The sequence below is a fragment of the Dioscorea cayenensis genome, chromosome 13 (genome assembly GCF_009730915.1).
Source record: "Dioscorea cayenensis subsp. rotundata cultivar TDr96_F1 chromosome 13, TDr96_F1_v2_PseudoChromosome.rev07_lg8_w22 25.fasta, whole genome shotgun sequence".
Lineage (NCBI taxonomy): Eukaryota > Viridiplantae > Streptophyta > Magnoliopsida > Dioscoreales > Dioscoreaceae > Dioscorea > Dioscorea cayenensis.
The window spans coordinates 833,287-847,367 of NC_052483.1; the positions used below are offsets into that span (position 1 = coordinate 833,287).

At 30.4% G+C, this 14,081-nt stretch overlaps 2 protein-coding genes across 2 annotated transcripts; both read left to right on the forward strand.

The window, feature by feature from the left end:
• The first annotated feature begins 4,051 nt into the window (after positions 1 to 4,051).
• Positions 4,052 to 4,799, forward strand: LOC120274795. Its single transcript, XM_039281333.1, has one exon. It carries the CDS (start codon positions 4,262 to 4,264, stop codon positions 4,796 to 4,798), a length of 537 nt encoding a protein of 178 aa, XP_039137267.1. The 5' UTR covers positions 4,052 to 4,261; the 3' UTR covers position 4,799.
• A 5,618-nt stretch (positions 4,800 to 10,417) lies between these two features.
• On the forward strand, positions 10,418 to 11,787 carry LOC120274538 (glycosyltransferase BC10-like). Its single transcript, XM_039281079.1, is given in 3 exon segments — positions 10,418 to 10,761; positions 10,763 to 10,981; positions 11,072 to 11,787. Coding segments are annotated over 3 exon segments (1,164 nt in total). The 5' UTR covers positions 10,418 to 10,458; the 3' UTR covers positions 11,714 to 11,787.
• Positions 11,788 to 14,081: the final 2,294 nt, after the last annotated feature.

Here is a 14,081-nt window from a genome sequence, read left to right on the forward strand (position 1 = left end):
TGGTCAGAGAAAACAAAATTCTTACTCTTAACAATCTATTCAAAAAAGGCTGTAATCCTAATGCCACTGACACATGCATTCTTTGTCATAATAACTCGGAAACAGTGGAACATCTTTTTCTTGATTGCAAATATGCGGAGCGTATTTGGTCCTTCTTCAAACAAAACCTTGATGTTGAGTCTTCCCCATCCTCAGTATCTAATATTTGGACCATTTGGATCCCCTCATTAATTTCCTCTCGTCGGAACCTGGGGGACCTCTGTTCTAGAGCCATAATCTGGAATATTTGGCTTGAACGAAACAATCACATTTTTAACCTTACTTGCCTACCTATTATTTCAATTTTATACAAGTCTGCTAATATGCTGCTTTCTTGGCTTTCAACAGATTTAGAGAACCTTCATCAGGATACCACGGAGGCCACTCAGAGGATCAAGCGCTCTCTCAACTTCCTGGGCACTAGACCCACTGATTTCATCGGCGATTCGGTGCACACTGCTGATCAGGAGTAGTCCTCCTATCCTTATTGCTGGGCAGGCCTGTGTCTCCAGACGGTTGACTTCGCCGTCCCAGCTTGTCTCATTTTATCTTTCTTCCTGTCTTGATTTTGCTCACTGTTTTCCTCATCCCTGGTGAGGATTTCAGTTTGTTATTTTATTTTAGACTTTTCTTGTTCGCGACCTTTTCTACTGTACTCCTCTGTTTCCTTCTTTTTAATAAATTAGTGGTTTATCCACTTTATTCAAAAAAAAATAATAATAAATTATGCATACAATTCTTATTAGTTATTAGTGCAATTTGAATTGTTGGACAATGCAACTTATTTATGAGTTCCCAATAAATTTCATTAGTATTTAATATTGTCCTCTTTTGGAAGTTTTTATGATTTCTTTTAATATATTTATTTAAAAATCTATAAAATATTAGATATATTTTCCTACATTTATCTTTTATTTGTAATGTAAATGTTTAACTTTTCTAATATATATTAGTTAAAAGAGAGAATGAAAAAATAATTAAAGTAAAAAAATATATTTTTTTGACAAATTCTTATTTAGTAATTTTCAAAATTTAATAATATTTTCTTTAAATTTAATTTGGTAAAGTAATTTTAACAAGTTTATTATTTGTTATTTGTATGTATTGATTAAAGTAGACCTAAGACCAGCTGAAGTATTTAAATGTGATTAATCCTAACTACTTGATTAACAAAAGTAATTAGTGATTAATTGTGTATCAGCTTTTGTTATAAATTTAAGGTTATTATTATTATTAAGTGGAAAGGTATTGGCCTGATTATGTTGACCATGGTGTGTGTTTAGATGAAGAAAATTGAAAGCTGAATTATTGTACTTCATGACATTAATAACTACCAAACCCACCGATATTATTTAATGCCAAGTATTTATATCCTTTAATTGTTTTGGTCCACTGTTTATATAATGACTTTTTAATTTTTCCTAAAATAAATAAATAAATGAAAGCTTTGAAGTCTAAATGGGTTCCATTCTATAAAATTTTGAATTCACTGGTTTAATGAATGACTCAACAAATTGGTCAAATATTTAAATTTGAATCCGACTCATCTAAAAACATATTAACCTAAACTAATATCTCAACCCATTTCTATACTTCTTTTTATTATTATTAATTATTATTATTGTTTGATAAAACGGATAAACTATATTAAGGATACATATTAATATCTCAATCTACCTATGCATTTATTGTCTTAATTAAGGTTCAAATTAAGAAGACAAACACTCTATATAGGGAGTTTAATACATTATAGTTGGTACAATTCATTTTACTTTATTTTGAATGTTTAATCATTTTACATGTTTTTAATTTAATTACTAGCATAATTACAAAAGTTATTTTTATTTTTTTAATAAACATGGACGTTTGTTTTTAATTTTGGAGGAAAAATGGAATGTTTTTTTGTCCTATTATAGTGGTGCTTTTCATTAATTATCTCACTGTGTGTGTATAAGCAATGACAAAACTTTATTTTTTATTTACTTTATTTACTTTATTTTTTTATTTTAAAGAAAACACATAGTCGCCTAATATATTATTGTGTCGGCCACGGTGAGTGAGTGGGTTATCAAATGACAACGATATAAATTTATGAGCAATAATTCATTAAAAGTTAGTTTTCCAATCTTTATCTTGCTCATGATGTTGGGGAAGTGTTAATATTGATACTCAAATTTATTATAATCAAGTCATTTAATCTTTTTCAAATTAACAAACTTTTTTTTATAAAACTGGTTAACTTGTCAAGACTGTTATCCAAAAACTTATAAAATCTTTTGGTCTTCTTCAATATACTGAACCTTATATTAAACAATTAATATTAATAAAGCACAAAAACTACCCCAAATTGACTGGCATATATAGTCTATATCTTTTTCTCTTTTTAAATAAAAAAATTACAAAATCATTTAAATCTATTAATTGACCAACAAAATATTAACGGCATGATGTTTGACCCTGTATATGTTTAATATAATTAACAATTAAATACCTATTTATGTCTTAATCAAATATGAATAAAAAATAATTATTGTTATTATTGTTATTACTTATTATTACTATTTCGGTGGAATAGAATTGGTCATGTTTGAAACCTCTCAGTTACGTTGATGATCAATGCTTTATTTCCCAAGATACTAAAATTTCTTTTTAATTGTAGTAATACATCATTATTTTCTCAAGCAAGTAAGCTGTTAAGATATTAAAGAAATCATAAGGAATTTAGTTATCTTACAATTAAGAATTACTGTAAATATAACGTATGAACAAACGGTAACCAACTCAAAAGTCAAGACTATATATATATATATATAACATGAGAACTATATATATTGCTTAGTCATTATCCATGTATTGATGTGTACCAAGAAATTGATTGATTGCTTGCCATTAATGATGTTTAATTAGTGTTTTATAATGATAACTTGATAGATAAACTTTGCTACAATTCAATTTTAATCAAAGAAGTTTGTCTGACATCAGTGACATGAATGATTGATTAATTGGCAATTGGCAATATTGTACTGACTCAGTCTTGTTAATTATCAACTTGGTTACATTATGGACTTGGCACGATTAAATACCGTTTTTGTATATTAGTCTTATGTTTACATTATTAACTTAATATATGATAATTAGAGCTCTATTAAAATTTTAACTACTATTAACTTAGGTATAATTTTCTATCATTAGAGCTCTATTAGGACAATGACCTTTTCTATAGAACAATGACCTGTTATATAATTAGTCTCGTGAGAGTTTATTAAAAAAAAAGTCATGTAAAGAGTATTATTGTTTGCTTGTCACTGTGTGGAATGATAAAAACCATATTTTACGTGTAATCTTTTCTTTTAAATTTTATTTTTTATGAGATCTTTATTTTTATTAATTTTATTTTTTTAATAATATGAATAAACCACTCAGCTCAACTAATATTATGAAAAAAAGCCAATTTATTAATCGCTCACTTGATAAAAAAAGAGTTATAACGTGAAAGTGGTCTATTATATTTTATTAAATATTAATTAGATAATATGGAATATATTTTTTTTATTAATCGATGCTATGTATTTAAATAATTAAAGAAATTAGTTTTAACATTTCTTTATTATTATTATTATTATTATTATTATTCATTCTTTTAATCAAAGAAGTAATTGCAGCTCAACAAGTAATTAAAAATTTAAAAAAAAATAAATACATAAATAAAGAGATAGGTAGAAATAAATAAAAATAATATATTATTATACAAAAAAACCCCTTAGATTTAAAAACAGTGAAGCTTCAAGTGATCCAACTCTGACTGACTTGGCCTTATCAACTGACCCAGAATGCGCGGCAATACCTTGACTGACCCCACCCAAATCCCTATCCATGTCCATCCACACAAAACAAGATCATGTCAATGAGACACACACACACACAAACTTTCTAACCCAACCGACACAATACGTTACATGCAATTGAATTAGATTCGATTAATAAAACTCTTTCCCCGTTTCCAAGTTACACATGACCCAGACTAAAAACCTTTGAAATGGTCCAATTCAATTCCAAGTCCTCCATGAAAACCATATAAAACCTAACCATAAACCTCTTCGCCTTCCTCCAAAATAAATCTCTCTCTCTCTTTCTCTCCAACACAACCTTCCTTCATCTCCGGTGTATCATCATCATCATCATCATCATCATCATCATCATCAGCAAGAAGCTAACCAGCACCATGACTGACCAAACTACAAGCTCAACTCCAACAAACCAAAACCAAACACCACAAAGTACCAACAAAACAACCAAAAAAGCCCAAAGTAACAAGGAAAAGACAGCCATCAAGTGCTTCAAAGCACCATACCGGATCCTGCGCAGCGCGCGGGACTTCTACGTGCGATGTTTCACTGGTTGTGCTGGTCGGTCACAGTATGGGTCGATGATGGGTAACCCTGTGCGCGCTGTCTCGGCCGTGCCACGTGGGTTTAGTTTTCACTCGCAGTCTACGCATAGCCAAGAGGACATAAGTGAGTTGATCCGTGTGGCTTCTCGAGGGAGTCTCGGTAGATCACCCGCGCAGAACCAGGGCAGTAGTAGTAACGTAGATGGGGTGGTTCCTCGGAGCCAGAGTGTGGCAATTGGGCGCATAGATGAAGACAAGCCTTGTGAGTTTGGTGATGATGTTGGTGCTTTAGGGTTGCATGGAATGTATCCAAGGAGTAGGAGTTGTGCTGTTGTGACTAATAAGAGAAGGGTTGGGATTGTTGCTTGATTTCAATGAGTCTCTCTTTTCTCTTTTTGTTTGTTATTAATACGGTTTGATGTTGTCATATATAGGTTGCCATACATGTAGAGTTTGAAGAGAAACTCTTCTTCTTTTTCTTGTGGTAACATTTAGCAGTGTTCATTCTGTTTTTCTCTTTTTGTGTGAATTTTGGTTAAGTGTTTGTGTTTCTATGCTTTGCTTTTTTTGCTCTCTTTTTTTTTTCTTTTGTTGGTGAAGGACGAGGGATCTGATTGAAGAACGTTGACATTTGAGGATGTCCTTGGCATTGTATTTGTGGGCTGTACATGTGTTTTTTCTTTGGTCATGATCAATGCTTTTGTGATTTTTTTTTTCTTTCATTTACTGCGATTTAATTGTTTTCTAAGCCGAAATGTTTGAGAGAATAAAAAAATTAGAGAAGAGATTATAGAGACCAAATAAAAGAGTTTTTTTAATACTACAACACATCAATTGATCAATGATGGTAAAAATTTTAATTATTACATTATATAAATAATTCATTAAAGTATAGTGCTTAATATCCATCAATTTCTTGGTACGAGTTTCTTATTATGCAGATAAGACCTTATATGATTGAATCGTAACACACAGGGTGAAAACATAAATATATGTCAAAAGATTAATTTTTTTTAGTTTTTACACGTAATTCATATATGACTTATTCAAGTTTTGTAATATATATATAATTTTTATGATTGAAGTGAAAACATTTAAAATAATAAAAATAACAAGAAGTTAACATTCTTCATAGATTATCGCTGTCATAATCGAGTTATTAAGCAATAAACCGTGAGAAAAGAAATATCAAATATTACCATCATCTTCTCTTGAAGACTTGGACATGCCCATGTGATTTGATTGTTTCCCTACTCACTCTGTAATTGTCATAAAGACAAACGAGTTGTTGGTTTATTTTGGTGGTCATTATCCAGAAAATAAAGTCATTAAAGGTCACCAATTCTTTTTTTTTTTTTTTACTTTTTCAAAATTAATGTGAAAGAGACTATATATTCGTTTGAGATAAAGTTGCTTTATTTTATTCATGGAATGGAGCTAGATTCTTTTTTTGTTTTTTTTTTTAATAAAATGGAGCTAGATTCTTGTTGTCAGTTTTTATCTTATCTTTTTTTTATATATAAAATACACACATATACAACCCTAAGAAACCAACAAGTTGGATATCTAAAACAGTTCAACAATAATATGATATGAGTACACATGTTTAGATGCAATGTCTTGACTTTCCTTTTTGCACAATTCTTTCATCCTTCTTTTCCTACACATCCACTTGTTCTCGTGCAACGCAACAAATCCGGACTAAAATTTTATTAAAAAAACATATCAAGAAGCAAATAATTATGCATCTTTATTTTTATTTTTTTTTGCATTCTTATTTGGCCTTTTCTTTTCTTATATACTCTATTTCTTTATTAGCATCCTTGGACCATTAATTTGTTTTAAAAAAAATGTTAAACCCTGATTTTATTTCAAAAAAAAAACCATTAAATGGTGAATAGTAAAGAAAAATTTTAAAAATTATAAATCAATTAGTGTTGGTGGATAAAGACTATTAAAAATGAGAGTATAACCAAAATTAGTGCCCCTTTAGAGATAACCAATGAGGGAATCATCCAATCAGGGTGGAATGCTAGCCGAATCCTTTGTTGGTTGTCTCTCCAAGATCTGTGATGGTGATGCAAGAGCCAAAGAACTCTAGACTATTAATTATTTTCAATATGTTAATGATTTTTTTCGTTTGTAGTTGTTGTGATTTTTTTTAGAAATAAAATATAAACCATCGAAAATATAGGTTGTTTTCAATAAATCAATGATTTATCCATTTTTTTTCAAAAAAAAAAAAATATAGGTTGCTAAATTTCTCTTATTAATTAGTGAATATAATTTGTATTTTTTTTTCAACAAGATAACATCTAGGTCGTTACTAAGACATACAAGCTTCAAGCTTCGGGGAAATAAGTGAAGGTGGGGTTTTCATATACATAGATGTTGGGACCATCCATATACAACCACTACTCACACCTCTAAAAATATACCCTTTAACTCAAAAATTTCAAAGACCTGAATATCATACAGACCACTAAATAGTGGCACTCCATTTTACCCATTAAAATTAGTTTATGCATAATATGAAAAAAAATAAAATTAAATAAAAAAAATTTACATAAGCTGGACTTTAACTACTTGTTGGGCTTTTTAATTTGTTTTGTGGTAAGATCTTTTCACTTAACAAACAATAATTTGATTAATTTCATCAATAAATTTTTTTCAACATATACTTAAATTTTATAATACTTTACACAAATACAAAAGATGAAGCATACTAAAATTTATTCGAATGCTACTAATTTCATAAAACAAAATTATTATCCCCTTTTAATAAAATTAAAAATAAATTAAAAAATTACTTTAAAATGACTCTCAATTCATGTAAAAGATTATAATACCTACCAGCAATAGAATGCATATATGGTGAATTTGGTTATCATTAACAAACTTATATGTTATACCGCATCATAAAACATAAACCCAATGTGATGGCCTAAGCTGCATAACATGCCAGTCCTAGGTTTAGTCCAAACTTTAAATAGATAGATAAATAAATAAATAAATAAATAAATCTTAACGAAATTTAAAAGAAATCAAAATATTTATTAAAAAAATAATCAAAATAAAACAGTAAACAAATCAATTAGGTTCAACTAAATCAGATTATATATTTATTTTTATCAAACTGCAAGAACAATAAATCACATAATTTTTAGCTTATTGACTCTAGCAGATAAATCCCTTGATTTTGTAAGAGCTTTTGGCATTTTCATCTACTCAGTGCTTACTTACTAGGGGGAGGAGCATGCATCAATGGAAGCATTGTCAGAATTGAAGGGTTCCTGTACTTTACGTTGAGGAAGCCTAGAGATGATGGTCAAATTTTTTTTTTTTACCACGCATATCATTACCAAAAGGAAAAAAAGGAAACAACAACAACGATTAGAGAACAAAAAACAACACAGATCACCAGAGGTACAAAAATAAAATGCTGATTTTGATAGAATATATATATAAGCGGAAGAAAACCATTTAGCCATATCTAAGAACAAGGCTTGAATATATGGATCGGGTAATCATTATGTTTACCTGTTAAACAAACCACTTTGCCATGAAATATGAGCAGAAGAAAACCATTTTGCCATATTTGAAAAAAATCAAATTTTCATAAGCTACTTTGAATAGTTGTTGAGCTGTTAATTAGTTTTGTGTATGATCTTTTAACTTAACAAACAATAATTTCATCAATAAAATTTCTCAACAAATACTTAAATTTTTTAAAACCTGACACAAATACCAAAAATTAAGCATACTAAAATTTGTTTGAATACTACTGATTTTACAAAATAAAATTATTATCCCTCTTTAAACAAAATTAAAAAATTACTTTAAAAAAGGCTCTTCGGATTCATATAAAAAAAATTATAATACCTACTGGTAGAAGGGGCACGGACCGACATTTGGTCCGGCCCAGCCCGGAAAAACCCGCCGGGCCGGGCCGCCAACCCAGCGGATTGACCTGCCGGGTTACCGGGTCGATTTCTTTTTTTTAAAAAAAAAATTTTATGTATAAATCTCACGTTTGGGGCTTTGAACCCGTGACTTCTTTGAAAGTCAATAAACTACTATAACCAACTCCAACCAACACTCATTTGTTGAATATGTGTGTATATATATATATATATAATTGTTAGATATTATTAATTGGAATATTTTTGTGTTTGCAATAAATTATAATGAGTAAAAACATACTTAACAAATTCTTAATTGTCTTCATGGATGTATAAATTTATTTCACTAATTAGAAGCATGCTTTAGTGTTTTTTTAAGGCTACGAGCATTTGTCGTTTATAGAACCTGATTGTGGGTTAAAGATATCATTGTGTGTTGTTTTTCTTTTATTAAGGATTAGAACTCTTACCACTTTGCACACCACACAAAAAGTTAATTTTAATACCACTAACTAATTGAATTAAGTAGTTTTAATTTAATAACTAAAAACTTAAACAAGAAGTTATGAAAGTAGTGATTTTTTCATCGATAAACATATTGAGAATAAAAAACAGCTATACCTCATAGTTGTAGACCAAAGGTAAAGCTTAGATAGATCTCAATGGTTATAAATAAGTGATTAACAACTCCAATAAAAAATTTAAAAACTAATATTTATTAAAAAAAATATACCAACCGTTTAATTAGATAAATAAATGAATTTAGTGCAAAGGCCTTTTTTTTCCAAAATTATTTTGAATTTTTTTAATTTTGTCAACTTCATCTAATTTATTAAAATTATTTTTTATTTTTAGAATTATTTAAAAAACTCTATTTAACATATAAATTTATTTATGGTTTTACCAATCATGTGAGATAAGTTTGGAAAGAATGGTTAGAGGGTGAAAGGGTTTTGTAACGGGGCACGGTTCGCGGGTTGGCACTATTTCACGGGGCGGTTACGGGTCGACCAAACACCGAGCCGGACCCGCCAGATCCGCCGGACCCGGTTAACCGGCCCGTGCCCCCCTCTACCCACTGGTAATAAAATGCATATCTTGTAAATAATAATTTTTATTAATAACTCATAAGACATATATATATCTATATTGTCTCTAAATTTGAAATATATAAATGTCTACAATAGCCGTTATTTTAGTATCCAATGGTTATGATTTATTTATAAAATGTGCGAAACAATTACAAATAGTTATCTATATAAATAATAGTCGTTGAATCATCATCAACTGCGGTAAACAAATAGTTATATATATATATATATGTACGCAATAATTTAAACCTTATAAAATATACCCAAACTCCACAGCCCAATGCATAACTCCCAGTCCTAGGCCTGGTCCAAACTTTAAATATATAATTAAATAAATCAATCTTAACGAGATTTAAAAGGAATCAAAATAAAACAGTAAACAAATCAATTAGATTCAACCAAATCACATTCTATATTTATTTTTATCAAACCGCACGAGCAATAACAGAACAAAATTACAAGTAAAAGAACAAGAATGAATCAATGACGATGATCCCGTGCAAATGAAAACCAATCTAACCTTCTTTTTGTTTCCCAAAGATGAGAACAATCAACCCAATTCTGTTAGGTGTGAGATAAGAAACTCAACGTGTTCTTTGACTTGCCTTTCTCTAAGTTCTAGTAGGTCAGTTAGAGGACCCCCTTTGCTTTCATGGTCCTCAAGTCTAGACGGACTTCCTGGATTCATTCTAACCCTTTTTTAATTGGACAACAACCTTTCATACATGCCTTCACTAAGTCCTTGACACGCAACTATTCCACGCCATTACCATGGTGTTGACTATCATGCCATTTTTAATTTAATTCTTTTATAGAAATCAATTGTCCTCCATCCTTAAACCAGCCCTCCACCAAGATTGAGTTATAATATTGATTCCTTTTTGCATCTGTTCTTCTTCTTCTTCTTCTTCAACCTCCCAAAAGTTGCCACGAAAGAGGAATAAAAAGAGAGAAATATATATTAAAAAGGTGAGTGTCTTTGAATATTTTGATTGTTTCAGTAGGTGGTGGTGGTGGTGGTGGTGGTGGTGGTGTGATGACAGAAAGCAAGACATCCTTGGGATCTATAGAGAATAATAAAGATTCAATCCAAAAGGCTAAAGGAAAGCTTCTCCCATTGACAATAGTTAAGATAGTTTTAGTTTTCTTAGCTTTGGGTCTTGGTTTCTCAATAGTGAGTATGAGCATGGCCAGGTACTTCTGGGACAAGAGCCTGGCCATGCAATCCATAACCAGGTTCCAACCCTGCATCGGAGAAGAAACCAGTCTGGAAAAGTGGATTAGACCTCCTCTGAATTTGATGCACAAGATGACAGATGAGCAGCTTTTCTGGCGTGCAAAGTTTGGTCCCAAAGGTACATAACTTTCCCTTCAAAAGAGTCCCCAAGGTTGCCTTCATGTTCTTAACCAGAGGTCCTTTGCCTTTCCTTCCTCTCTGGGATAAGTTCTTCAAAGAACAACCACATACTCTTTACTCAATCTACGTTCATACTCTCCCTTCCTACAAACCTGATTACCCTTCCTCTTCTGTGTTTCACAACCGCCAAATTCCAAGTCAGGTACTAATCCCCTCTCTGTTTTTTTATTTCTGTCAAACAAACATATATATATATATATATATATATGAATGTGAACTTTATTGTTTTAAGGTTGCTGAGTGGGGGAAGATGAGCATGTGTGATGCTGAGAGACGTTTGCTAGCAAACGCACTGCTTGATCTCTCCAATGAACGTTTTGTACTGGTCTCTGAATCTTGTGTCCCAATAGTAAACTTCAGCACCATCTACAAATACTTTGTGAAATCTCAACATAGTTTTGTTGGATCATTTGATGAACATAGTCCACATGGAAGAGGTAGGTACAATTGGAACATGGCACCAGAGGTTGAGGCAGACCAATGGCGCAAAGGTGCTCAATGGTTTGAAGTGAACCGTGAGTTAGCTGTTACTATAGTTGAAGACCATAAGTACTACCCAAAGTTTGAGAAGTTTTGCAAACCATCTTGTTATGTGGATGAACATTACTTCCCAACAATGCTAAGCATTGAAACACCAGCTTTGATTGCTAACAGGACTGTAACGTTTGTGGATTGGTCTAGAGGTGGTGCACACCCGGCAACGTTTGGAAAGCATGACATAACTGAAGGTTTTCTTAGGAAAATCACACAAGGACATTCTTGTCTTTATAATCATCAGAATACAAGTCTTTGTTTTCTGTTTGCCAGGAAATTTGCTCCTAATACTCTTGAGCCTTTGATGAATTTGGCTCCCATGATTTTTGGATATGGTTAATGAGTTTTTGAAACTCATTGTTATTGTAAAGAAAATTGAGAGTTTTAGTTATTAAGAGGAAGTGATTCTTTTTAGTGTTTGCTGTCTGCTGTTAATTAATCATGGTGACTGATATTATCATACTCTATACCAGCTTTTCTTTTGTTTGACAAGCCTTCATAATGTTTTAATCAAAGGAAAGCAAGAATGGCAATTCATGGGCCAACAGCCCATGTTTTCCTAAGCAGATGAAAGATGGTGATTTGGGGGCCTATTCATTCCCCTGAAAAATGTCAACAAGTAAAGATGTGGGACTTTGCTTGATTTCATGACACTTTTCCGCATAGTTAAAAGTAAGTCAGTCATCATTTTTTCTTTTCCTAGAATTCAAGTCGAGAATTAACTCCTTTTTCAATATTAATGGTTGAACATTGGTAACTTGTTCACTTTTATGAAAAAAAACTAATAATAATAATTAGTCATCATAATAATACATAATGAAAGAAATAAAATAGTTAAATCTAAACATGGTATTATACATAACAATGACAATGAAAATATGGTAATGGATCAATCAACTAGCTAAACATGGGGTTTTATGCAATATGGAAATTAACAACGATATGAATGATATTTGTCATTAGTTGAATTGATATGTATGGGAATTATCTATATTATAATAATTGGATAATATCTTGATATATAATTAAACCAATTGAGGGAATCAGATTCCTAGATGTATTGATAAAATATTTAAAATTATAAAGGAAAAAAATTGAAAATCATGGCCACGAGTAGCATTCTATTCCATGAATTTTTCTTTCTATTATTGGATCAATATATTCTTTGAATTACAAAAAAAAAAAAATGTCTTCTATAACAACTACTATTAAAATTAACTACAATTTTTTTTATTTATACAGTTTACGAAAAAACTAAAGCTAAAGGATTCGATTGATATTGTGGATAGAAATCAGGAGTTCCTTAGATTTAGTGAAAATGATTGTAGAGATTTGATGACAAACATGGTTATTACGTGGTTGATAGATTTGCCTTTTGTTCCTTTTTTTTTTTTAAGTAAATGTGGATAAACCACAGATTTATTGAAAAGGGAAAAAAATAAGACATAATCAAGAGCCTCTCACCGAAGTGAGGGGAGCAACAAAACACAGAGAAAATACTAAAAATGCGAGAATAATAAGAGGGAGTCTGAGAGGCGGGAAGGCACCATCAGCAACTCGAGCCTGTCTGCAGGCAGTAGGAGCAACTACTCCTGAGCTATATCATGAGCAACTACTCCTGAGCTATATCATGAGCAGGATCGCCTTTTGTTCTTTTTTATTAGGTGTCCTCCTTTGTTAAATTTTGTTTTATTAATAAAAACTTTGTTATTTTTTTGTGTAATATCCTTTATTTTTTTCTCTCTTTTTTTTGGTCTATCTACTCAGAAATGTGCCCCATTAATTTTTTGACTCTTGAAAATGGTTCTAGTTAGTCTCTTCTACTCTAAAATAGGCCAATTAGTGGCTGTATTTTTCAAGAGTAGAGGGACTAGATAGAAAGAGATTAAAGGTATATAGACTAAATTTGATCATTTTCAAGAGTAGATGAATTAGTGGGGCATAATTCTAAGTAGAGGGACCAAAAGAGAAGAAAGAGAAAAGTAGAGGGACAAATTCAGGTATTATATCTTATTTTTTTTACTTCTCTTTATGTATTTTTATTTTTTGTTTTTTTTAAATCCAACAAAATTATAGTTTTTTTTTTTAAAAAAAAAGAAACTTCAAGCTATATGAATATTGTACAGAGATCAAGGAGCCGTGAAACATCATGTTGTGGAGCTGTGGAATTTTGCATTATTTAAGTATTGTCGTTTGTAGTCTTAATTCAACTAAACAGAGCATTACTTGATTGACTTGAACATGCAGCATTTTTTGATTTCCCAAACAGAAGTATATCTTAAATAATTAATACGTGTCTTTTTTTTTTAAAAAAAAAAGTAGTATTCATATAGGAAAGATTGTAAAGGTGTTTAGTGAATTCTAAATAGTCATATCTTTTGGTTTTTTTAGTTTGTAATTTATTATTTATGTTTATTTATAATAAAATGGGTAAATCACCTATAAAAAAATTTAAAAAAATTGAAAAAAATATAAAAAATTAAAAAAACATTAAAAAAATAAAAATAAAAAAATTACAAGAATATAAATACTATAAATAAAAGTTTCAAAATAAAAAAATATTCATGTAAAGATGTACCCGTCTTCTGTCACAATTAGAGAGTCCACTCGACAGCTCTTTAGTAGGTGATTTTTTTTTTCTCTAGGGTCCTTTTTTTTTTCTTTTTATCTTTTTGTACTTCGGGTGACAATGGATACTTTATATATTT